The 26,681-nt window shown below is 37.5% G+C and overlaps 1 protein-coding gene across 1 annotated transcript in view; it reads left to right on the top strand.

Moving 5' to 3' along the window:
* bcl11b (B-cell CLL/lymphoma 11B) overlaps positions 1-15,126 on the top strand; it is a 41,424-nt gene extending 26,298 nt beyond the window's left edge. The window contains exon 3 of the mRNA XM_015402793.1: positions 10,194-15,126. Within this exon, the coding sequence (XP_015258279.1) occupies positions 10,194-12,196 (2,003 nt within the window). The 3' untranslated portion in view covers positions 12,197-15,126. The remainder of the gene's footprint in view (positions 1-10,193) is intronic.
* The last annotated feature ends 11,555 nt before the right edge of the window (positions 15,127-26,681 follow it).

The raw sequence follows: 26,681 nt of genomic DNA, 5'->3' as shown, positions 1-26,681 counted from the left end.
CATCACGTTCCAGTCCCTCAATTTGGTGGCTGGGTTTGATCTCCATATATTAGGATCTTCAATAGAAAGATTAATCCTGAAACAAATTAGTACCTATAAAGATGAATTTAAGATTAAAGTAGCCATGCATGGGATTATTGGTTATACCCACTAAGGTCTGCCTAGGTGCAGCCCAAGTAGGTTTGATTGGATTACCCTCTTTTCAGCCCACCAGCTCCAGGAAGAGATTCAAGAGTCAAGGTTCATTGCAGATTGGGAAACTGTCAGAGAGGATGACGTTGATGGTTGCATTCTTTTGCTGAAATGAAAGGTTAGGAGCCAAGATCAACTGAACTCACAAGAAACAAAGGAGTATAACAGGGTCTCAACCTTGTAGCTAATGGTAGGTGCCTTGCAACTTTTTAAGTGTTTTCGTTGATCTCACACAAGTACAATATATTGGTCAAAAGTGGGACTCTGCAAATCTTGATTGAAATTTGAAGAAGTAATTTAGTCATTTATTTCAGGTAGACCAGGGATGCAACTAAAAGTTGCATGGAACTGGTCCTTAGGGGGTGCAGTTTAGTAATGCTAATTTTGAATTGATAACCCCTGGACTCTATGGGCTGCATTTCCAAACGCTCCCCTTCTCATATTCCAAATCTTGTAGTTATGTGGTTCCAATGCTGGAGTGGTTCCCAAACTTTGCTTTTTTGGTCGTACACTTTGGTCAAACCCTGAAGTTTCTTACTAGACAATTTAAATTGAACACTGATATATAAGTGAAGTGGTAAATTTAACTGTGTTCCATTTCTTTTTCATTTAAGTGCAGTTGAATTACATGATGTGGGTAAAGGGCTTTTAGAGTAGAAGAAATAGCATATAGATGAGAACAAAGGTATAATCAGCACAAGTGATTCTTTAAATTAGCTTTAATTTAACTCTTGACATTTATGTAATCCACTTTGAAACTGCGTGAGTCAGTCAGCATGGCTGCTGTTGGTTTGGTTCACTATATATACTGTTACTGCGACTCTGTTAATATCACTGCACTCATCCAGACCTTATAAGGTGTTGCAGCACAGACCTGTCCCCTCATCTCTCTTGCATCCCACCATTCATACCCTCCCCTCATGATTTTTGGTCTGGATTTCCTCCACCTACCCCCCATTCCCCTCATTGCTCCCTCATCTCGCCGTTATTTCTGGATAAACAAGTCAACTCAGGCACTAGAGTTCAGTACCTTATTGTCTCTCTCTCCTTTCACCTAAAGCCAAATCTACATCACACAAATTTCCCGACCCACATCCATGATTAGTGTAAAAAATATATTTCAAAGGCTGCAGTCGCCTGAAAGATCTCTGCTAGCTCGGTGAGTTGAAAAGGTGAAGCTGATCAGAGGGAGTATTGTTGAATTCATAAACCTGTCTGCTCCAGTAAGAAAGAGCAGGCGAGCAGTGAAGGACCAGCGCAGACAGAGAGAAATTTTCCTTTTGATGCCGCTGTCAGACAAAGCTGTAATATGTCTTATTCAGACAGGAGAGGCACTGCTACATCACATTCTTGGATGGTTCTCTGGCTTGTGAGTGTTCCAGGAGACTCCCACTTGGCCGAGCGTAGCTTGGACGAGCCATCCGTTTGGAAAGGAGGGGGCTGCAATTTGGACGGGACAGGAGATGGGAAGACGAGCAAGGGATCCAAAAATGTGCTGGACCACTGTCCCTGTCACATCAAGCTCATGGCAGAGTTTCTCTATTGTGGCTACGCCAGCTCTCCACCTGACAACATGTCAATGACTTAACCTGTACAGACAAATACACAGTTTTCACCATGGAAATATCTCTGAAAACTGAGGACCCACTTCAAATTAAACTGTGTTACAAACTCATGGGAAAAAGAAACAGCATAGGCCCACAAATAAAGATCAACATCTTTTGCATAATGGAAATTCCTTTTTTTTTTTTTTTTGCATTACATGAATCAGATTTATGGTCAGATTTATATGTCAGTATTCAGTATCATAATACAATGCATACATTACTTTGATGTTAGAGTGAAAACATTTCTGTGAGAATATTTTAGAATGTTGGTAATATGATGGAAAAAACGTCCAACGCACAGTCATTATTTACAGAAGAGACACCATTCAGTTTAAATTGTTCACAGGAAGATCCCTTTATCTGACTGTAATTTCATTCTTATTTATTTTGAAGTTTTAAAACACCAAAGATTTTGTTTTTTAAATGTATATTATACCACACAACATCAAGTTTAATGTCATAATGACAACCTGTTGATCCTATAGTGAATCATAAATGTGTTAATTTGCTTTTCTCTAAACATTTACAGAAGAGACATCAAGAATTATGGACTGTTATTTACTCTTAACCAAGGCATCCCAAGTAGCTATAGTTTCTACAGTATTGATTGAAATCATCCCTATAAAACAGAGAACACACACCTAATATTTATTGAGCACCATTTTTTGATTCAGTTCCAAATATTTCTTTCTACACATTTCAGGGGGCAAACAAAATAAAAGTAGACCAGCAAATACAGTCTAAGGTTTGATTGTCCAATGGGAATTTATGTATTCTCACTTGTTATTTTTGCTTGCTAAATTACTAATTGCTTTCATTTAAGGGCTACTAATAAATGAATAAATAAATAAATTAATTAAAAACATTTCCAATGAAAATGGAACTGAGGAGTCAGTGACCTGCCATACCTATATAAACAGTCAGACAGGCATTAAAGATAATGTTTTCTGTCACCGTGGGTTTAAACCAGCAGGTTTCACACAATGATTCCTGATGTATTGAACATTAGAAATGTATCGTTTTTTTCTGTTTGATGTAAATAGTTATGCTGTGGGCTCCTAGTACATACTTTTTAATTTTTTTATTCTATTTCCATTACCTTAATATGTTGAGTATGATCATCCATCCTTTGACTTTTGGATATATGTAAAGTATGATTAAGTCTTCATTTAACTTATTATTCAAAAATTGTAAACACTAAATAAAGAGTAAGAGTCCTGAAGCTTTTCTAAGGATTTGTAAACCATAACATAACATCTTGCTTTGGAAGTTACCTGGGAGGTGATGAAGTGGAACAAATCTGTCACATAGTCGTCTTGCAGTGACATCCGCATTCGGAGTGACATGTATCAGGTGTTGTGTGTTTGTGTGTGCATTGTGCGGGATTATAAAGGCGGCTGTAGAGACCCTTGCCGCTCCTTAGTTTCTCACAGGCTCCCCAGGTGCAGTGGTGCAGGCCAGTGTGTGGGATTAGCCGGTATGCTCTGGCACTCTCTTCTCCTAATCCCTCTAATTTGTTAACAGGGCACAGAGACAGCGGCACACACAAACACACACAGCTGTTTGTCTTGGATTGGTCTTGTTTTGACTGCAGAACTAGTCATATGGCGAGAGGGACTGAGGATCTCCCTTCCTGCCTTCCTATTTCTCTAATGAGCTAAATTCAATCTAATTTTGTTCTGATCTGTTCAGCTTTTCTTTCAAAACCGCACCAATAAGACCCTTCTTTTCTTGACAAGAGAATGTACACACCTTCAGTGATAATCCTTTGTTGGTTGGATAATATGAGGAGATGGGCTGAAGCTAAGGTTTAAAAAAACAGGGGAGAAAGGACAGACTAAAAATTTCTGCAGTATAAAAGATGAAAAATAGAATCAAAAGGGGCTCAAGTTAATTTTCTTACATTTGAATCATGGTTATGGTTGCATCTTCATATCCTGTTGGATACAAACATATACTGTTTACCTTATTAAAAACTAATAAAAAACAACAATGAATGAACTAATTTAACATCATTGTCTGCAGTCCTAGCAGTCCAATAATAGCAAGTGTTTCTTAGAAAATTTAATATGACCAGAAAATTGGATCAACCAGAAACTATGAAGGGTCTATGTAGATTTATCTTATTAGATGATAGTTGTAATAGGTTCAAACGGCTGTAACTCTTTGGCAAGAGTCATTCTGACACAAACATTTATTTTATACAGGGACATTTCCTTTGGATGGGACATTTGCATCACTATTTTGAAGGGAATTAAATGTTTTAATCCCTTCACATCCTTTCATAAAAATATCTTTAGACAGAGTTTGCAGGACAAAAAAATATTTTCTTTAAAACCTTTGCAGCTCAAACCTATTTACTGGTTCCCAATGTGAACTAATTTCATTTGGAATACTCTGTAATAAGAAAAAAAAAGAAAAAAAAAAGAAAAATCTGCTGGATGGCAGCTCAGCTTGTGGCTTGTAGTCTGACAGCAAGAGCCTAAAAACCAAAAGGACTTTGGGGTTTGCCTCTTGGTTTTTGGCCAACAGCATCTGCGGTGATCCGAGCTTGGAGATGACTCACATTTCCCACCGGAGCTTCAACAAGACTTCTGGCTGGCCGGCGTGTCGTGCAGCAAGATAAATTCAGCTGTTAGAGCAAAAGATCTTGATGAGATTTAATTAAAGCTGCTGCTGCTACCGTATGTGGTCTTGTAACCATTGTAGTAGTGAGCTATTGAAGCCAATTTAAAGTGTGTGTCGGGCTGCACTTGAACCACTTCATTCAGAGCTAACAGACTATTTAAAGAATACTGGCAACGCGGCGCCGAGTGAGCTCCGCTTTTAAAATGATGTCACAGACACATGAAATAAACACCTCCTAATGCCTCACAAGCAACAACTAGCTCTGGTGCTGCTAAGATGTGTGCTACTTGACATGGCTAATACTAATAGAGAGCCATGATGGGTGAGTGAAGTTTAGGACGGAGAATATGACCAGTCAAATTTCTTTTTCCTTTTTAGTTGGGGTTAATGTCCAAGCCATAATGAGTCAAGTGCAAGATAATAGATCAACTTGGATAAAAAGTTATACATCAACGTGCTGCAAGGATCTGCCTAATAAGTGGATGCAATAATCCACCTGATACTTACTACCTTAATCGCACACTTTGCAGCAATGCACACCCCCTCTGTAATTGTAGATATTTAACTCCCTCACTCCCACTCTTCCTCTCTCCGTCATCTGTAATAGCTGTGATTTAATTTAGCTATTTAACCTGTAATTCCAGCAATATTTATTGAGGGCCGAGGGGAAGAAAATTGGACCATTAGCCGCCCCAGATGAATACCCTGTGATGAAAATGAACGCCGCTAACTGCCAGTTGACCTCTGCACCTTTGCTTTTCTACTCTCTCTTCTTCCTTTTTTATTAGCAGCAGCAGTAGTAATTACAGCAAATTGAATCATAGTGAAAACTGGAATCAGTGTGTAATGAGAGATTTATCCTGTGTGGAAAAAAATGGGGGTGGAGTTTTACCTGAAGGAATGAAGGGGAGGATGCAGAAATTAATATCAGCAAATATTATGGCTACACACTTTTAAAAGGAAAGTTGAAAATAAATCGAGCCTTCTTCTAGACAAGGGTTTAATGTGTTATCATGTAATGAAGAGATCGGGTCTTTAACAGGTTCTAAACTGTTATGAATTATATTAAAATGCCCAAAAAAACTCATTAGCTGAATAATAATGAATCCAGAATGGTAGTACAATAAAAATAAAATAGCAGCTTATAGGATTTTTAGAATCTGTTAAGTTTGACTTTAATTTAAAGTTTGTTCATGACCCAGTTTGGGCCAAGCCTCATCTATTGAATAGCTGGACTCATATTTAATCCTTGATTTAAAAAAGGACTCCCTAGCCATTTAAACTGCTGCAATGTCGCCATGTCCTGTTGCTGCAAAGCAAGCCCAAACCATCAACCCCCGATCAAGTTATCTGTTAGCTGGTATGAGTTGTTCTTTTTGTTACTATGTTTTTGGTTTCTCGTGCAATATGTAATAGCTCCAAACAGTCATCCAAAGAACCAACTTCCAGATGTAATTTTTTCCCAATCAAAAGGTTTAGAGACCTTGGAGGGAGGATTCTTCATCAATCCCTTGAATCTTTGTTCAGTCTTCTTCAAATTGGGCTTTTCTGGAGTTTATTATTAAACATTCTAGCTGAGTTTGGTATAGTCTTTTCTGTATAAAGTTTGTTCAGTCTAAATCTCAGCTGAATTTGCTGTGACGTTCACTCTGAAAAGATCTACAGCTGCCTTTGCTGCTTTCCTATCATGCATGTTTTCTTCAAATTGTTTTAGAACAGCCTTATACCCTCTCCCATATTAATGTGGCGCAATAGCTACTTCTCTAAGGTCAATACCATTGTCCTCCAACCTTGACATTGTATTAGGGCACACCAGGGTTCTTCTCATGAGAAAACTGGCATTTTGCCTTTGACTATGACAGCCTTGCTGCTCATTAAAGGCATTTAAGTGCTTTAAAAAACATTTTCTTTGGTCATTCCATTAACATTCTGGCCCCTGTCTTTGTCATTGCAGTGTAAAATCTGCTTTTTAATAGTAGTTCAGTTTCACTGACACAGACACAGGCTGCAGTATGTTTCTACTATGATTTTTTTGTATCAACCTTTTCCATGTGATTGTTCCTTTTACTAAGAAACCTAAACATAATTACAGTATGCTTCAACATTAAGAAAAATATGAGCACTTTGTGTTTTGTATTTAATAAGCCCTTTTTGGAACAGCTTATTTATTTAATTGCAGGAGTAACAAGTAATGATCCATCCACACACGGTTGAGTACTAAGTAAGCACTGAAGCTTTTTCCTTTATTGTTTCCATTGGAAGGACAAACATGATTAGCTACAGTGTTAGCCTTGTCTATGTATATCTACACACTCCTCTTTGCGTGGAGCATTTTGGAGACAGAGTAAGAGAAGCATGGCTGAGATGGTTTGAATATCGACTAAAGAGGGATGGTGGATAAACTGGACAAAAGATGTTAAATATGGAGGGGTCAAAAAGACGGAAAATATCAGAGAGAGTTTGTAAACACTGCAATAGATGATATGGACAGACCTCACCTTATAGGATAAATCAAATTTCCCTAAATGTGAAACTGAGACTCTCATTAGTGAGGCAGAGAAAGAGAAATCAGATTTATTATTTGGTTCTAAAATTGAACAAAAACAAAAGAGATGAACTGTAAAGGCTCAGAGCAAATATTTCTGTAGGAAAATCATAAGATTATAAACCAAAAGCCTGGTGTGATCTGGAACCTTAAAATATGTGGCCGAATCTTATTTACCTTCTTATTTTGCTTTTTAAATGGGTTGAATTTCTTTTAGAAATAAACTCATTTATTTGTGTTTTATATTTCAAGATCTTATAAAGCCATTTGATTTATGATTTAATCTATTGAAGGAATAGGTTGAGCTCAGAGTCAATAATCAATGAGGGAGAGAAATAAGAACCTACAATTTGAGTAAGATCAAGAAAGATTGGTCAAAACTCTATTTAAACAGTTACCTTTAAGATCTCCTATCAGCAGGGAAATGTACATAAATACATCTTGATTTCTTATTTTTATTTAGTTTTTATCAAATCTAAACAAGGCTAAATATGTTTTTCATATTTGGGAAATTTTATTTATTTTTGTTACCAAAAGATTTTGTATAACTTATAATTATTATTTGATAATTATCATGGGTTTGACACATGTTTGATTCATTGAAAACACTAAGGCTTGGCTGTATGATTGGGAGTCTCTGCCTCTTATCTGTTACACTAGATATGGGCCAAAGCCCCTCTGCAAACCTAATATTTCAGTGATGGCAGTGATGGAATAAAAGGAAGGAAAACACTTCAGATTTTATACTCAGCAAAAATGTTTTTGATATATTTTTCTGTAAATGGCAAAAGAAATTGGATTATTCTCTGCTGGAGTTATTGCAGAACTAGGGGCTGAAATGATAAAATCAAAGGTTGGAAATGCAAATAAAAAATGTAAATATATAGATAACTATTTTTTTCCACATTTTTATTGCTGCCATAAAAACCAGATAAACTGCTCAAATATTCTGCTGCCTTACCTATTTATTCAGCTACATGTGAGTTTTCTATAGATTCAAAATCTTTACGACAATTTAATAGTTTCTTCTTAAAATTAGATTAAAATAAAGCTTTTTAATTGATTTTTCAGTCTTTTCTTTTTTTTCTTTATGTAGTTTTGTTCTATGCATCAATGCTAACTACAATAACAAATGTAATATTAAGTTACCGTAATATTTTTTGGTATGAACAAATATTCATATTAATACTAATACATTTCAGAAATGTGGTTAAATTTGCATTTTTAAAAAACAGATTAAATGTTAGAAGGTGTAAAACAATTCCCAAACATTAACAGATAATTTGCATTTATTTTCATGTTAATATATCAAAACAAATCTGTCTCAGCAGAATTACAATCACTTCCCTGACTGTTTTGCAGAACATTACAGTCTGATCTGCAGTCTGTGACTGAAATCAGATGCATTTTAAAACCAAAATATTTGGACTGCCAGGATGCTGCAAACATAAGATGGTTTATCGCCCAGCGAAAGTTCAGCCTTCGAGCCTTAAATGCTTCTATAAAAAGATATCAGTGAACTTGTGTAACCTTTACAGACATACGCAGTGTAAATACTCATACAGGAGATCATAATTCAAAGAGGTGTGTGTGTGAGTGTGTGTATGGTAACACTCAGAGAGGAGGGAAGTATCCATGTAGTGTTTTCTCCTTCCCTCTATGAAGCACAGCGCTCAGTGTTCGACCAAATAAAGTGATGAGAAGCTCCTTCGCTTTCTCTGCTTTTTCATATGGAAATAGAAAATAATGGGGTGATTAAATAGAGTCGTATATTAAAGTACAGCTGACATTAGAATTAGCATAATGTGCTCTCGCCTCAGGCTGCATACTTTATTTGCCATCTGCGTTAGACTCCCCTCCCCGGGGAGGGCGCTCTCTGTCTTCTCTCTCTCGCTCTCTCTCCCTTTGTCACACACACACAAACCAACACACTTCCCCCAGACAAAAACCCTGACCCTCTTCTTCCACTGTGACCAGAGACAAATAGTGTCTCGGTGCATTATTTCACTTTCTAAAACACACAAACACACTGCTAAATGACTTCAATGACCGAGGGAGAAGTTTCCAGAAAGATGGAGGCAGGAATGGAGAGAGTGAATGTTTCTTTCTGTGGAGTGTTAAGATTTGACACTAAAACAGCTTGTGAGAAACATGCACACAAAAGCTGAGACATGGGGAGCTGTTATTTTCACTGTACAAGTGAGAGTGTGTGAGTGTGTGTGAACGTCCTGCCTGCTATAATTAAGTCAAAAGGCCTTACAGGACGATAGAGGAGAACAGCTGTTCCACCTCCACGCTGCTCCTCCTTAATGCAAACACACTTACAGAGCGAGACAAACTCATGAATAATTAAGGGTTTATTATCATTAATAATACTCTTATTGTAATTAATATTATTTTATTTCAAATATTCTTTGTTGGTATTCTTTATTATGAATAAGAACATAAATTACAATGATTGCATATCAAACATATTCATGTAATTATATTTTTGTCATCTTTATTTACAAGATATACATGCTCCTTTATAGTAAACTCATTTTCAGTATTAGTGCCAGTGAACACAAACTGACAAATACACAGATATACAAATAAGGGCAACAGCTAAGGCAGCATGCTTTCCAAATTAGTGCAATAGGTCAAGAAAACAAGCCTTCACTGAATAAATACACAATAATAAAAAAATGTACAGCATGATTAATACATGTGAGCAAAAACAAAGACTAGAGCCAGCAATAAACATTGGTTAATTGCTGCTAATTTTCACCTCTGTTTTTGGTTACAAATTATTTAATAAAATGTGTTGTGTTTCCTAAAAGGTTAAAGATTTTAATTTTTGAGTATACAATATACCTTTAATCAATGAGCTTTTAAATTGTTTGAATAAATAAAAAACTGCAGTGAATAAAGATGTTTACCTTAGTGAGAAATTAATCATCTCTTGAACCTCTTAAAACACTTATTACTGTGGGCTGACCCCATTTTACTGTGAAATGCACTTACTGAAAGCATGGGAAGTACACATTCTCAGCTACTGCGAGTTTTACACAGAATTAAGTAAAATTTATTGCACATCTCATTACTTGAGCTGAAAACATTCCACACTACAAATAAGGTAGTAATAATAATTTGTTAGTGTTCGTGCAAAGATAAGGTTAGATTTAGTTTTGGTATCATATTATCAACTCTAAAAGGTTTGTTGTGCTTTTGTGTGTTTGCAGTTGGCAGAGATGAACCCTCAAACTACATATGTACCACCTGTAAGCAGCCGTTCCCCAGCGCCTGGTTCCTGCTGCAGCATGCCCAGAACACTCATGGCATTCGCATCTATCTGGAATCAAATCCCTCCAGCACAGCCCTCACACCTCGACTCACCATGCCGCCGCCCATGGGCAACGACTCCATCCCACAATCCCCACTCACCAGCTTTCTAGGGGAAAATAATCCCTTCCACCTGCTAAGAATGACGGGGCCTTTACTCAGAGAACCACCCCCAGGCTTTGTTGAGAACCGTCTCCCCAACACACCACCGTTTGTCAGCCCACCTCCCCGCCATCACCTGGACCCCCATCGGCTAGAACGCCTTAGCGCTGAGGAAATGGGCCTCATCTCACAACATCCCAGTGCCTTTGAGAGGGTGATGCGGCTTACGCCGATGGCCATGGAGTCCCAGTCAATGGATTTCTCCCGGCGATTACGTGAACTGGCAGGGAACACTAACAGCACTACGCCACCACTGTCTCCCAACAGGCCAAACCCTATGCATCGACTGCTAAACCCCAATCCCTTTCAACAAGGCCCCAAATCTCCCTTTCTAAGCACTCCACCATTGCCACCAATGCCCCCAAACAGCACCACTCCTCCCCAGACACAAAACAAGATCAAGTCCTGTGAGTTTTGTGGTAAGACGTTCAAGTTCCAGAGCAACTTGGTGGTGCACCGGCGCAGCCATACTGGAGAAAAACCATACAAGTGCCAGCTGTGTGACCATGCCTGCTCTCAGGCAAGCAAGCTGAAACGCCACATGAAGACACACATGCACAAGGCTGGATCCATGACAGGGCGCTCAGATGATGGCCTTTCCACCACTAGCTCTCCAGAACCAGGCACCAGTGATGTCACTGGTGAGGGCATTAAAAATCGTGATGGTGATTTTCAAGGGGAGGGAAATGAGGAGGAGGAAGAGGAAGAGGAAGAAGAGGAACTTGAGAATGAGAGTCGACCAGAATCGAACTTCAGTATGGAGTCAGAGTTCTACAGGAACAGGGAAAATGGTTCTAAACCTCCTTCGGAAGAAAAGACATCTCTCTCTCTTGAGAAGATGGTAGATGGTGGGGCTATTAACTCAATTCAACAATATAATAATTTGATAGTTGACAATCGTAAAAGGATGTCCTTCTCAAAAAGGGCCTCTGATGGCCAGAGGGACAATGGAGATGAGGACTCTGTTGTTGGAGAGATGGATCACCACCAGCAGGAAGAGCGGACAACCATTAACGGCCGGAACTGTGGCTCCGGTGACTCTTTCTCAGGCTTGTTTCCTCGAAAGCCCACCCCCATCACCAGCCCCGCTCTCTCCAATTCCTCAAACAAGAGGATCAAGATTGAAAAGGACTTGGACATCCACCAGGCACCACATATCCCTTCTGAGAACGTGTACTCCCAGTGGTTGGTGGGCTATGCTGCCTCTCGCCACTTTATAAAAGACCCTTTCTTAGGCTTCACTGATTCCAGACAATCGCCCTTCGCCACTTCGTCTGAGCACTCATCGGAAAATGGCAGCCTGCGCTTTTCGACACCTCCAGGAGACCTGCTTGATGGTGGTCTATCTGGCCGCAGCGGAACCGCAAGTGGGGGAAGCACGCCTCATTTAGGTGGAGGAGCTGGCCCAGGTCGACCGAGTTCCAAGGACGGGAGGAGGTGCGACACCTGTGAATATTGTGGGAAGGTGTTTAAGAACTGCAGTAACCTGACGGTGCACCGGCGCAGTCACACAGGAGAGAGGCCCTACAAGTGTGAGCTGTGCAACTATGCATGCGCCCAGAGCTCAAAGCTCACCCGCCACATGAAGACGCATGGCCAGCTTGGAAAGGAGGTCTACCGGTGTGACATTTGCCAAATGCCCTTCAGTGTGTATAGCACTCTGGAGAAACACATGAAAAAGTGGCATGGAGAACATTTGATGACCAGTGAGGTCAAAATTGAACAAGCAGAGAGAGCCTAAGGTACATTTTCAATGCTCTGTCATTCTTCTTAGACTCTAAAAAAGACAACAAATTAAGGGGGTAGCTGGATACTTTTATATTGATTTTAGTTTAAGTTTGTGTTTTTATTAAAAAAAACTGCCAACTGAGAAAAAAAATGAGATCTTAACTGAAGCTGTCTAAACTGCCTCATTTGGCATTCATTTTTAAACAATCAGTCTGACGAGTTTTAAATGTGTGGAGCCTTTAACTGTGCAATAATTTCTGTATTTATTGGATTTTGTATTTTGGCATGTGCAGGTACATCCTTTTTTTACTGTTTATTTTGAGTTTCGCATTTCATTAAACACACATGACATCCTGAGAGTTCTTCAGCAATTTTAAGAGAAATACAGTTTACGTAGGTTATTTGTTTTGGACATGGCTTAAGGGAAATGTATATTAAGAAAATTGTTTAGGGTCTAGAACAGATGCCAAGTTCAATTTTTGTTTTGAAAGTTAATTGTGAGTGCTAGAGTGAATTTATTTTGCATAACAATATGCGGACAACAATCTTTTTTGGCATTGTAGTATGAAATGACTCTAAGAACATGATTTAATTGGATATGTAGAAACGAGTGTCATAGCAAACAGTAAATGTCAAACAAAAGAGGATCCCAAGATTCATTAACCCTGAATATCGTAACCAGCCTGAGGAAACAGGTTCTCAACAAGACAGCTGCTGACTGCAACAACTCTATGAAAACTTATTAGGTTTCACTCTAACCTTACTACATTATACACCTGTGCATTACATTTTTCACCAAGTCCCATTACATTTCGGTGTTAAAATTAACCAGTAGGGGAACGTGAAGCCATGTCAAGTACACACAGAGAGATAGGACAGAGAAACAGAAAGACCACATAGATGTCTCAGGGTAAAATATAACTGCTCAATTTTTGTTTTTACCCGCTCTTTCCTATGCTGCCTTTCAATGACAGATTTCAACATCTACAAATAGACATATTTAGCTACAAAATATATATTTCATTTATTCCAAGGAGGAAAGTTAAGAAAGTTGATTGGATATCAGTTTAAAAAGGATAACATTTCTGGAGCTGAAATCTTTAAGAATTTCACATATTCTTAGGAGTTTCAAGAGCAGCATTCTTACTTACATTAAAATTACTTAAATATTCTCTATCACAAGAGGATATTTAAATATCTCAGCCTCTGTTTGCTTTAAGCCATTCCAACTTTATAGTTGCACTTCTCCTAGAAAAATGAATAAATCACATTTATTTCAAATGCAGACCGTTATCAGAAACCGGCACTTTACGATGTATCATCCATTGCACACAGACAATACAGCTAAGCGGGACAAAGGGTGTGGAGCTTGGGATCTACTGATGCTTGAGTGCCACAATAGGCCTAGCCTATCCAAACGCTGGCACAAAAAATGTAATAAATAAATGATGGGAGTAATAAGAATATTAATTTATTCTGGACATTTTGTGTACTGCCATTCAATTTGACTTGAGTGTGCCTTGAATATGATCTTCCTTTTAATTGTCTGAGACAAATGTTATGCTTTCCCTGAATCACGAAATTGAACAAAAAAAATGTTTAATTTAAAGTGGAATTTGACACTTAAAATAAAAAATTAGAAAAAAAAACAATGTGCTTAGGTTTAGCATTAGCAGATTACCCTGCACAATAACAATGTGTCTGTGTGTATATATGTATGCATTTGTACATATAAATGCACAACCTATATGAATATATATAGATCTATATCAAATTCGACACTGACAAGGCCATGAGTTTGTTCCACATCCGGATCGTCAGGCAGCAGATAAAAACCTCACAAAAACTGGATAAAAATCAGGAAAAACAGAAACTAGAGCAGAATTTAGTGCACTCTGTCTTGAAGAAGTTTACAGTATTGACACAAGGATTAAAAATCTCTTTGTGTGTGTAAAACATTTTTTTTAAAGATTGTTTTAAAACTTTTTAAGTTCTTTTTTCATTGCTTCTCATTTTTTGTGACGGGTTTTGATATATATATATATAAATATATATGAATATATATGACATTTTTCTGGTTTACTGTAAAAGTATAACAGTATTTGTAATATTGGAGAATGCCTGGGCATTTTACAGAAATGTAAAAAAAAAAAAAACGCTGTTTTCCTTATTTTTTTAAATATCTTTTATTTTACAGTCCAATTTAAATTGTGGGTCTCTAAAACTGTTTTCTTTTGTTTATTTTTTATTTCTTTTTGTTTTTTGTCCATGTAACTGTAAAAGTCCTGAGTTTTAGTAACCTTTCTTCTGGCTTGAGTGTAAAGAAATAAAAAAAACTAAAAAAGTGGAAAAAAAAGTCTGAGCTGGAACGATTTGCAGATGGAAAGTTTAGGGAATGTTGTTTCCGGTTTTCTGGAAGAATCATGGAGAATCCTGACCTGTATCTATTTTTCTTCTCCTGGAATGGATTATTCTCCATGGCTGGTTTGAATTACATGTGTAGGCGCTTGCTGTCGTTCCTAATGAGCTTGTCTTTTTTTTTTTAAATCCTGTAGGCTGTGTGCATCTTTTGTGAATGAATAGGAGTGACTTTCTGACCAATCCAACTCACGGGCTGCCATGATCTGTTTGTACAAACAGAACCTGATCAATTTGTACTGTTGTACTGAATCATGTTGTACAGAATGGGATCAAATAAAGGTTGTTAAACAGCCTTTTAGTGAAAAAAACACATCTTGATGTTTTGGTTGTACATAGTTTTTTCTATGACTACTCTGTTTTACTTTAATTTGTCCTTTCTGTTTGTGATTTCTGACCGGCACTGGCAGTGGCCTGGATGTGGAACGCTGGGGGTTCTCCATGTCAGTTTCCAGGCCTCAGCATGAGAACAGAGCACAAATACAAGATGTTACAAACGTCTATCTTACTTGTCTGCCTCTTTTTTTGATTATTCAAAATCATTTTACAGAAAACAACCCCTGATTCTAAAATATAATAAGAAATTTAATTTTTCGCTGCAGTATTTACTGCTGTCCAAACTAGGGCACAGAAGCAACAACAGTATGAACAGCTTTCAGTGAAAGCGGGTTAGACTGAAAGCATCTCTGTAGAAAATATTTTTTTGCTGTTAAGTTTAAAATCCTCATATTTACTTTAAACATTTTTACTCAGGTCCAGCCATTCTGTATTCAATTTACATACTATGATAAAAGTTCTAAAAAGTGTTAAGAAAAATCAAATATTTTCAAAGGAAATGTTTCTACATGTTTTTAAACACCTCCCTGTAAACACATAAATTCTCGAAATGTCTTTATCACAGTGAATACACAACATAAATACGTACATAAAAGTGCTGTAGTAATTACAGTATTTCCACACTATGTAAAAGTTCCAGGCTTCTCGGTAATTTACATTCATTTTGAAATATGAATACATCCAGTCAGCAAGGTTTCAGATGGCCCTTGTAACAATAACACATTTTAATGAAGAAAGGATACAAGAAAGACATTACATAAGAAAGAAAGAAGGGAATAAGCAAATAAGAAAGATATAAAAATATAAGGAATCCAAGATAGAATGACTTATAAGAGGAAGAGAGGGGAAGAAAAATTGTTTTGGAGATGGATGGAAGAAAGTAAGGAAGTAATTACAAATAGAGCAGCAACTATGAGAAGAAAAAAGGAGGCATGAGATTGCAATGACGAAGAATGATAGAAGGACAAAAATATAATGGAGAAAAGGAGAGGGAAAGGAACGAAGAATGGATGGACATAGGAGAAGAAACTGGTAGGTAAAGAGGGGAGATATAGAAAAGAGAGGTTTCAACATTAAGACCACTATAGAAAAAAGAAGTTAAAAAAAAATGTTTTTAACACTTATCTCCAGACTTGTGAGACATTAAAGTCAGTCATACTTCTCCAAGCTGCATATAAACTCTGTAACTATACCAGGCCTGTGTGTGGCACCCTAACTCCAAAAACTGAGAACTAAGGTGTATAGATTTGGTGGTATTATGGCACCGTCTTTAGAAAGTTGTGTATTGTTATTGACTTAAAAGCATAAGAGTAATTTCCATAAGAGTACAGAAGTTAAGAAAATATTTTTTCAATCATTCACAAAATGCACTTGTCAGCGTCTTATTTCCTATTTCTTGTTTATGCTAATGGCATTTGCAAACACAAATACTGAACAAGTCAAAGAAGACATAATATGATTTAATCATGTCAGAATCTTATAACAAACAAATTTTTACTAATTCTTATGTAATTTGACTGCAGCACAGCATATTGTTTAACCATACATTTAAATTCATTGACTTATAGGTATGGGACTTTCTACAGTACGTTTATATTCAAAATTTTCGCAAAGGGATTTTGAATAGAGAAGGAGGTTACTTAAACATGTGTAACAGTCCCGCCTGAAAGTGCATGTGAATAAATGCAACTTTTTAGCATTTTCTTTAATATTTCAAATATTGAATGAGAAAAACAAAACTAATTTTGTTATTTTGAGTCATCACGAATGGTTTCAAGACAGTGAATTAAAACAGGATATAGAATTAAGGGAGCCATAAGCAAGGCAAGGTAAGGCAAAGTTAGTTTATTTGTACAGCACAATTCAGTACAAGGACAATTCAAAGTGCTTTACATTAATTACACAATACAATAGAAAAAAAATAAAGCAAATAAAGATAAAAAAACATGATAAAAGCAGGTAGTGAAACAAATAAAGCACCAGTGGACCAACACCCTGTCCACCTTAATAAACCTAAACGGATAATGCCTCAGTTAACAGTTTAACTTTAACTTCTTGAGTTTGTTCCAGACAAGAGGAGGATAGGAACTAAATGCTGCTTCTGCATGTTTGGTTCTAGTTCTGGGTGTACAAAGTAGGCTTGAACTAGAATGCCTGAGTGGTCTGGGAGGTTGATATATTGACAAAAAATCTGTTTACTATAAAAATATACTATAAAAATAGGGAGTCCATAAAGTGAAGGCTGAGAAGGGTCGAAGGGCTGATGTTAAGCTGGAGACATGGGTGTCTGTCAATCGGGACTCTAAATGAAGAGTCTTAAACGCTGATAGGCTGTGCTGAGAGGCCGGAGCAGGAGTGCATAGAGAGGCGATAGGTGGACAGGTAGCAGTCTGCCAGTTAAATTTACGCCTAGGCCTGATGTGTGTAGGCTTACATTTTTTATTTATTTACTTTTTTTTGCTGTCAGCATAATCTTTAAAGAAACAGTAATTAATAGAATTGTTTTTTGTTTGTTTTTTTAGTGTGTCCCATTTTGCCAACACGGCTCTGGGAGTAGATGACAACAACTTCACATTCATGCAGTCACATTCACAAAATACCACCCTTACATCAACAGGCCCCACTTAACAATTCTGTTATCGATTCCCAACAATAGATCCTAGGGCTCTGGGGAGCACGACTTAATTCACGTTTTTTATGCCACTTACGCGCACGGCATTCATTAAGCAAGTATCACATGACCAGGCGTAAGTCTAGAAAAGCAAAGCAAAAAATATGGCGTCCGATCGGGTAAAGCTATCGAAAGTTTGGCTTTATTTGAAGGAAGAGAAAGATGGCAACAATGCGCTTTGCAATCATTGCAAAGTGGCAATCATATCCTTGGGAAGAAAAACATCCAACATGCAAAAAAACATGCAAAAAATTTTTATTGTTAACAGAATCGATAAGAGAATCGATAAGGAATCAAATCGTTTCACAGAATCGATAAGGAAATCGGAATCGTGAAAATCTTATCAATTCCCAACCCTAGTATAAATGCTGCAGATGTGACGGCCAGCTTGTTTTCAGAGCTCTAAATGCATTCTAACAACCACAGGTGGGCATGAGCATCCAAAGCAAAGCCAGCAAGCCTTATCCACCTCCAGTGCCTTAATATTCTTACTCTAATGACCTACATATGTAGGTCTTGGCAATAGTTGGCTGCCGTTGTGTGGTGCCCGGGGAGCAGTGTGGGGTTAAGGGTCTTTGCTCAGGGAGTACAGGAAGCCACACAGAGTGGCAGTCTGTGGTAGTGGGGCTTGAACTCAAAACCTCAGGATTCCAAGCCTTATGCCTTACCCCCTAGGCCATCTCTCCCCTGTGATCTGTGACGTCCGGCCCAGGTATAACTTCTGACCCAGCCCAAACCAGGGCCTGCCACAGCCAGATCAGGCTGTGGCACATCTGACCCAATCCCACTCTCAGCAGTATCTGTATTGCAAACTACTTTCACTTTATCAAAGACTTGCTACATTCTGATAGGAACATTGTTTAACATGATATATTCCCTCTCTTAACACATTCAGCATCCTCAAAAGTATTTTTTGTCCATTTGACTTCATTTGTCAACTGAAGTGGAGGCATTGATGCTTGTTAAGTTGTTACACTTAGCTGTCGCTCAGTGAGATTCCCCAGAAGATATAACAAAATGGGGAAAAGGTTCTGATAGTTAGATCAAAGCCAGATAAGCAGTAGAGAAGATTGTTCTTTTAAAGTAAGGAAATTAAAAAAGACAATGTATAGTTTTTATCCAGTGAAGCTCTGCTGCTATGACAATTTGAATGACCGCAGCAAAAAACAAGAACATCTACATAGCATCAGTGCAGTAGACAGGATAATGATTCCTCCTGAAACAAGGCCATTATTACTTTCATCACCTGCTTAGACATTTTCACATTTCTTCCGTTTTTCATTTTCTGATTTAATTTCATGGCTCCATGATGAACAGAAGAGAGAGAGAGAGAGACAGAGACACAGAGAGAGAGGGAAAAGGGGGTTTCCGAAGCACAATTAGTCGAGGGAGGCATGAGTGCAGAATCGGACAGACCCGGGCGAGTTGTGATTTGGCTTGAGTTTCAAGGCAAATGGGTAATTAAGGCTTTTCCCTGGCCGGCCCGCACTTTGAAGTCCCCTACAGGGGGGATTATCTCAGCCAAGAGAAAGACAGTGAAAGTGAAGTAATGAGACCCAGGAAGAGGGGGAGGAACTGAGTGAAGTAGGCAGTGAAGCCTTGATAAAGATGCAGATAGAAAAAAAAAAATGTAAAAAATCTATAAAAAAAATATTATGAAATTAGAAAGAGAAGTAGATAGAAAACACTGCAGGCATAATTGTCAAAATAGTAAAACTGGTTATTTGGATCCAAATATTTGATTTAACCTCTATAATATGTTGCCAGTTCCTGTTTTTTCAACATTGTAATAAATGAAATGAACTCATGTTTTCTCACTAAATTGTTTATTAATTTCTTAAGAGCAGTATGTCTGGGAAAACATCTGTTACTGTCTGTGCATTAAGAAAAAGTGCTTGAATGTAATTGAAATGAAAAATGTATAACCTTTTAGAGAAAGAGCATCAATATCATATAAAAACTTTAAAGGCTATAAAGTATGAAATGGATGTTGCATGTAGGTGCAAATGCACTGGTGATTAGATAATCATCAATGTTATTACTTTTAATTTATACAGCTATTTGGGCAGTTTCCTGCTCTAGCACCTGCGGTTGTGTGCTAACTGTAATGTGAAAAAAAACATAAAACACCCAGAAAAGCATTCCCATATACAGACTATCAATCTTAAAGACCATATAAAGACATTTCTAGACTATTTTGAGTCCATCGTTGGCCAGGCAGAAAAATTTGTTGAGGCACCTGCAAATCTCCCCAGTAGTGGAGATCCCAGCAAGTCCGCCCCAAAGACAGAGGGTGCAGTCCAAATAAAGGACAAAATGAACTCAGTTGATCTATTCAGTATTTAATAAAATTTGATGACACAATGGTAAGAAATAGGGGTAAACTGGAGCCAAAACGCATGTTAAAGTGCCCTCTGATGACTCAAAAACCGGTGCTAAAGTGCTCCCAACTGTGGTGACGATGTGTTATATGTGTTTTTTCTTCCTGCCCCTGCCCTTAAAAAAGTCTGTCTTCATGTGCCCACTGAGTCACAGAATGACTTAAATCTCCAATTTGCATATTTGGTCATGTGGTATAGACATAGGGCAGAAGAATATCTACTTTGGGAAGTAAAGAGTTACAAAGGGAAGTTAAAAATACAATTTTTATTAAATTCATCCTTTGGTTAAATTTCATATCTTTTTATCTTGTGTGGTTTTAGGAAAAACATTAAAGCAATGAAATTATTTCATAAAATCCAAATTCAGGGATTACCTTTAGTGTGACAGTGTAAAAGAAAATACAAAAAAAATCAAATATTTTTTTTATACATACCACTTTGTAATCCAGGGCAAGATCAGCAGCAGCTTTGCACACATGTAATTAATTTGCATTGTTTACATAGTTCTCCTCTCGCCTCTGACTACTGGTGGGTTGCAGTAGCTGTATAAGGCTACTGTGAGAATAACCAGCTTTGGAAGGAAAAGCTGCACACTGCGTAGGGCAGAAAGACTAGCGCTTTACGACTAGTTACCTAACTTTTCAATTATTAGTTTTGCACTAGCTTTGTGGTTGGAGGGTCCAGAAAACTTCCTAAACATAGAAACAATGTAATTTAGTTGCCAGCAGTGTGCACCGCATGTTTGAAGAAATCCAAAACAACTCATTGTAATAAAGGCACCTTATTAACTATGAAGCACAACGGTAGCAGGTGGATGATTGGGACTAATTTCATAATTGACCCAAAACTCTACATGGATGAATTAACTGAAACAAATGCTTTGTTTTTAGTATAGTTGTGATTTTTATCAAAAGAGATACAGTACCATTCACTTTGGAAACAGGCTGCTGACATGTGACTTCACTTAGAGTCTGGAAGAAATTAACTGGTCCGGAGAAATTCACTGGTCACATATTGGCATAGTAATTACTATGCCAATATGTGACCAGTGAATTTCTCCGCTGTGAGATCAATAAAGCTCATCTAATCTAATCTAATCTAATCTAATCTAATCTAATCTAATCTAATCTAATCTAATCTAATCTAATCTAATCTAATCTAATCTAAGACAGGAAACAAAGCAGTCGGACTCTGCTGTGTGGAAAAATACCACTGCTCTGTATTGTTTAGGGTTGCTTTAATAATTTCCAAAGATAAAATGGGTTATCATATATCACCTCAAATGAGGTGGATTATTTTTAAAGTTTGCTCAAATATATATGAGTGGCCATATGGAGCTGAGGTGATGGACTCATATGCTGACAAAAAAGTTCTCCAGACTTATGGGCTTTCAGCTGCGGTTTGGTGTAGTAGAATGTTTGAAGGACACAATAGTATGTGGTATATATGGCTTTGTTTGTTTTCAAACCTTTGTTAAAATCTGTGTTGGTGTAAAACTGAAATCAAATAAATTACTGAGATTGCAAGAATGTAATTTAGTGAAAGACTTACACAAAACATGAAAAGAACCATTTTCCAGGACCTAAAACTAAACTCCTTATGACCGCATTTTCCACCTGCTAGTTAGGAGAGACAGAAGAACACTTTTAAGGAAAAGCCAGAAGACTTTGAGGCATTAAGGGTTATTCCTATACAAGTATGAACCTGAAAGACAGTTGGATTTACAAAAGCGAAGTAAAATCTGCATCCGATGATTGTCATGCAAAAATGAATGAGCTAGTTTGTTCCAGCTATCATGGTGTGGGCTAACAGCTGTGGTTCTAAAAATGTTTGAATTGAGAGGCATTGATTCTTTGTCTCTTTGGTTATATGTTACAAGCTATATGCATATAATATGTCCTGAACTTTTAAAGTTAGCTTACCAATGTACCTTCTTAAGTTCTACTAGAAATGATTAGCTTTCTTAATTTACACTAGAACAAATTACATAGTAATTTATTCTAGTATAAAACCTACTCCTTATTGTTCAGACCTTGACTAGATTGTTCACAATCAATGGATTCCAGTCTGAGGTGCTAAAGGTTGTGAAAAATAAGGAGTATTTATCATTTTGCTGTTTTTTGAAATGGAAGCTACAGTGGGAAGACAACTTCATCTTTGCCATTGAATCAAACGTATACCTGGCCCATTCAAAGCTGTATTTTACTTTTATCATTAAAAAAAGTTGTATTCACTCACCTATAAAACTGTATGTGCAATTAATAACAGTCCATAGAACCATGATGCCCATTTAATCATGCATGCTGTCGAATCAATGTTGTATTGTTAGGTAATTGGCTTGTCAGCTGCTGTCAAGTAAAATATAGAGTGATCATAGAAAATGCTAAAAACCAATGCAGAAGCTTTATTCCCCACTTAATATATAAAATCATGTTGGTACTTTTGATTTATAAAATTTTTAATTTTACAACATGCACATTTGATGTTTGACTGTCAGATAACATCAGGTTGAAAAAAACAGTTTTATTTTACCTTTAAACACAACAGGTTTTTGAAAAACCCAAAATTTCTTTTCATGTTTTTTATTGACTTTAATCAGTGAACAGAACTGTGTTGGACTTCAGGCTTGCTTCTCTGCTTCTATCATCCCCCAAACATGCTTTTATATCTGGAGTGTGTGTGTATGTAGGGGTGTGTGTGTGTTTGTGTGTTGGGGGGGATTAACTCAGACAGACACCTCTGGTTATTCAGAGGGATGGAATTATTTCAAGACCCCGACTGGCTGTCAGTGGTGGCTGTGCCTCCTCCCTTACTCGTTCGAAAAGGGAAGAAAAAAAAAACTTCAAATGACTTAAGCTGCTGGTCGTCATGGAAAGCCACACTGTTGACAGGTACAGTAAGGTCTTAAGCCTTCCAGATCAACTCCACTATTCTCCCTGACAAAATCCACCCCTGGGGCTTCTTGACTACCAGAATCAAGTAGAAGGATTTGGAAGGAGAGGGGTTAGAATGGGGGATACCGGCTGTTTAACTCATAGCCAATCAAGAAAAGGTCCACTGGCAATGCTTCTAATTATTTCTGTTATTATTCAATAGTCTGAACCTTTTTCTATTGTAGAAATTCTCTTTCTATAACAGAATTGGAAGAGTTATTATTGTCAGTGGAATAGACATGAAGTCTAGATATGAAATGAATCGACTCATTTCTTTGTTTTGCATTCAGTCTGTTTATCGCTTCAACACAAAATCTTACATTGCTCATTTTCTGATTAATTCATCTCAGTGACAAACTGAGGCTATCGACTGATTCTGAATCACAATTCACAGTCGAAGTAAATCAAAGCCTTGCTTGCCAAACTTATTGTGAGAAGGATTTCTAGAGTCTGAGGCGTCTCGTATGTTTTTTATTCCCTGTTCTGAATTTAGGCGAGGTGATAAAGCAGGGCGAGTCCTTTAAAAGAGGCAAAGGAAGGAGGAGACAGAAGTGTGTTAGCTCTGGAAGTCCTGAAGGCGCTGCATAAGAGGTGTGCTGCATCTTTTTTGATATTCAGATTCGGCTGCCTACACACGGCATTATGACACATTTGGATGATCGCATTGTAGGATTAACGGGCCTGCCTTGTCATTTCCAACAACAATGCCACGATTTAGGGATGCTATTTCTCACAAGGCGCTCCGCATTAACGCCGGCCCAAAGATTTACATAAATCTTTGTCTTAAGATGAAAGCAGAGAGGGGCTTGAGACAATGAAGTTAAGCTTTGGAAATGAGAGGAGGAGAAAAGGGAGAGCCGTCACCGGGCGTTGGTGGTGGAGGGATGAAGGGAAGGGAACGAGAGGAGGAAAGTTTTCGGATAAATCAACCGGTAGTCATGCTTGCGAGAAATTAGCATTTCTGTATTTGTGAGCAGCCTGGAAGGTTAGACAAATGGAAAAAAAAAAGGTGATGAATGCATCGCTGAATGAAAAGCCTTTTCTCTACCACAGAAAATGTGGCTTTCTAACCTCCATCACACTCTTTCTGTCCTCTAATCTCCGGGCCTCCAGCAGTCTCTGCAAAAAGTGCCCTAGTTTGTCGCGCCTCCCCCTTCACCCTGATTGGATTCATCCTGGCTGATTGAGAATCTGCTTACATTAAAGCCATGGAGAGGAGATAAGATCCGACAGATCTGACCACTGAGGTTTTTTTTTTTTGCTTTGAAACGGAGAGGTGAAAAAAACCCATAGATGATAGGCCAGCAGAGACAGTTCCAGAGAGGTGAAGCATGATTGACACTATCAGCATCATTATCACTTGGCTCCAGCCTTGTTTCATAGCCTTTATTTCACACACTGGCCATGATTACAAAGAGGAAGCTTTTAAGGAGATAAAAAAACAATCTAGGCAACAGTCAGCAGGTTGGATGGTACCTCTATGAGTTTTAGTGTATATTAAGTGAAGCAATAAATAGATGTATCAGAATGTATGTGCATAATAAAGCTAAAGCTGCACAGAGCATTTTACCCAACACCAATCTGATGTCACTAACAGCAAACTTAACTCTCAGATTGGAGTTGGTTCTAACAAGGGTGGGAGTATGTCAAAGATTTATCAGGGTGAGAAAAAACTCTTTTCTCATGTTTAGGTCTTGAATTATCTCCAAATCAGATGTCATACATCCCTGTCTGTTTGTGATGAGTTGGAGGGTTCTTAATAGAATTCCATGACCAATGCAATGGATGACAAATAAGGTATACAGACAATACGCTGATTTCCCTCTGGAAGTTTCTAAAATTGTGAACAATAAAATAACAAACAAACTAAAAAAAAACAACTAGTTTTATCCTTTAGTATGATAGACCATACCAGAATAGAATTTTACACTCACATTGATTTGCCTCAGGTTTGTATATCAGCTTTGCATACGCTAGCAGGTTTATATTTGCTTTTACACAAGAAGAAACCTCAATCATCAGCAGTTGGTTGCTGCTGACTTTTTCCATTGTAGGTGGATAGAAACTATATTAACATAACTTGCTTTTTCAGTATTTAGGAGAATACTGGCCTGCTTTTAGATACTCTATTGCAGCAAATTTGCCCCAAATCACCAGTAGATATTCAGTGTAAAACAATTTTCTATTAAATATATTTGGTATGAACATAAAGGCCAAAGAGCTTATATAAAAATAAAATCTAGGAAGCTTAATAATGATTAGGAAGACTAACGGTGAAATGTGTGATGGTTATACTTAAGATTTCCCTCTTTTAATAGCAGTAAAAGAAAAAAAAAAAACTTAAAGGTCATGAATAAACACTAGATCATGTAAAATTAGCAAAAAAGTATCATGAAGAATGTTTTTCTTTGGATTTCAGAAATAAATTATCATTCATATCTTGTTTATAGTTTCAAAGAACAGAGTATCTGTGTCTTTATATGAAGCTCAGGTGTATAACAGCCACACAACCTCACATCAGTAGCTACCTCCATTTTCCGTTTTTCAACCTCATCTGTCTCCAGTAGATTGCTTCTTTCTATCATCCTGCATTATTTCTTACTCGCTGTTCCTCTGTCTCTCCTAATCTCTTTCGCCCATCTCCATCCTTACTGCCTCAGTCTCTGTGTAAGGCACCCACCACCTCCCTCTTTTCTTATAGAATCGCTTCAGCTCCAGTCTTTCTCTGATAATAAAATAAACTAATGGAGTCGAAGTGACGTCCCACCTTGAACCAGCAGGGAGGTTATTTACATCAGGTAGTGGAGGAAAAGAGGACGGGGGGGGAGTGGTGACTGGCTGCTTCAATCAGTCAGCCATGACGGGCTGAGCAAGACTCATCAGATAACCAAAAGCAAAAGAGGAAGCTCTGTAACAGAGAGGTGATGCTTTCAATTCTTTTTTTTTGTTGCAGTTGGGCTGATTCTTTCAATTTATTCTATTTTCCTTCAATTCTCTAAGTTTGCAGCTATAACATCAAAATTTCTTCTTTTGTCGCAGCTTCTAATGGAAAAGATTTACCCATGTTACCCTTCTAGATGATATGAGATCAACAATTTTTGAGAAACATTTCACGAAAGACGATTTACATTTCATTGCAAAACCCTCTTGAAAGCATCGATAAACCTCCCTAACATTTTTCAAGGAGAAAGACGTGTTTTAAATAATGTGCGTTCATAATACAGGGAAAACACTAACGTAAAAACAAAAGCGTATTCAAAAGGATACAACAATGATATAAAATGTCAGGGTTTCTAAATTTATTCTATGAAAAAAAAATCCCAGTAACAGAAAACTAAATCGGCAAAACCACAGCAACAAATCTGAAATACCAATCCAAGTTAGCATTGGTAAGCAAATCTTGATGCTATGCGGATGACAGCCTATTGAACTTTAACACTAGTTTTGTCATCAATATGAGCCATGATCAAATATCAGTTTTAAAATTCTGTAAAAAAATTGCACAGCAAACTATCCAACTCAATAAACACAGTTACACTTATTTCACTAATGTAAGTTTTTAAGTGAACAGGTAAGTGTAGAACATCAGTTAGATACTTTATAGTACATTTAGTCATAGTAAGCTTCTCACTGTGACAGAACTGCTGAATGGCTAACTTAAAAATTGACAACACAATTTGTCTGTCAACTATAGCTGGATCTAAGTTTATGGGTCACAAACTTAAAAACACAACACACAAAAAGTAAAATTTGTCATGA

Source organism: Cyprinodon variegatus, unplaced genomic scaffold (genome assembly GCF_000732505.1).
Source record: "Cyprinodon variegatus isolate N-32 unplaced genomic scaffold, C_variegatus-1.0 Scaffold1397, whole genome shotgun sequence".
NCBI classification, from domain to species: Eukaryota; Metazoa; Chordata; class Actinopteri; order Cyprinodontiformes; family Cyprinodontidae; genus Cyprinodon; species Cyprinodon variegatus.
The sequence above is the reverse complement of the archived record's forward strand: the minus strand, read 5'-3'. Positions and strand labels throughout refer to the sequence as shown.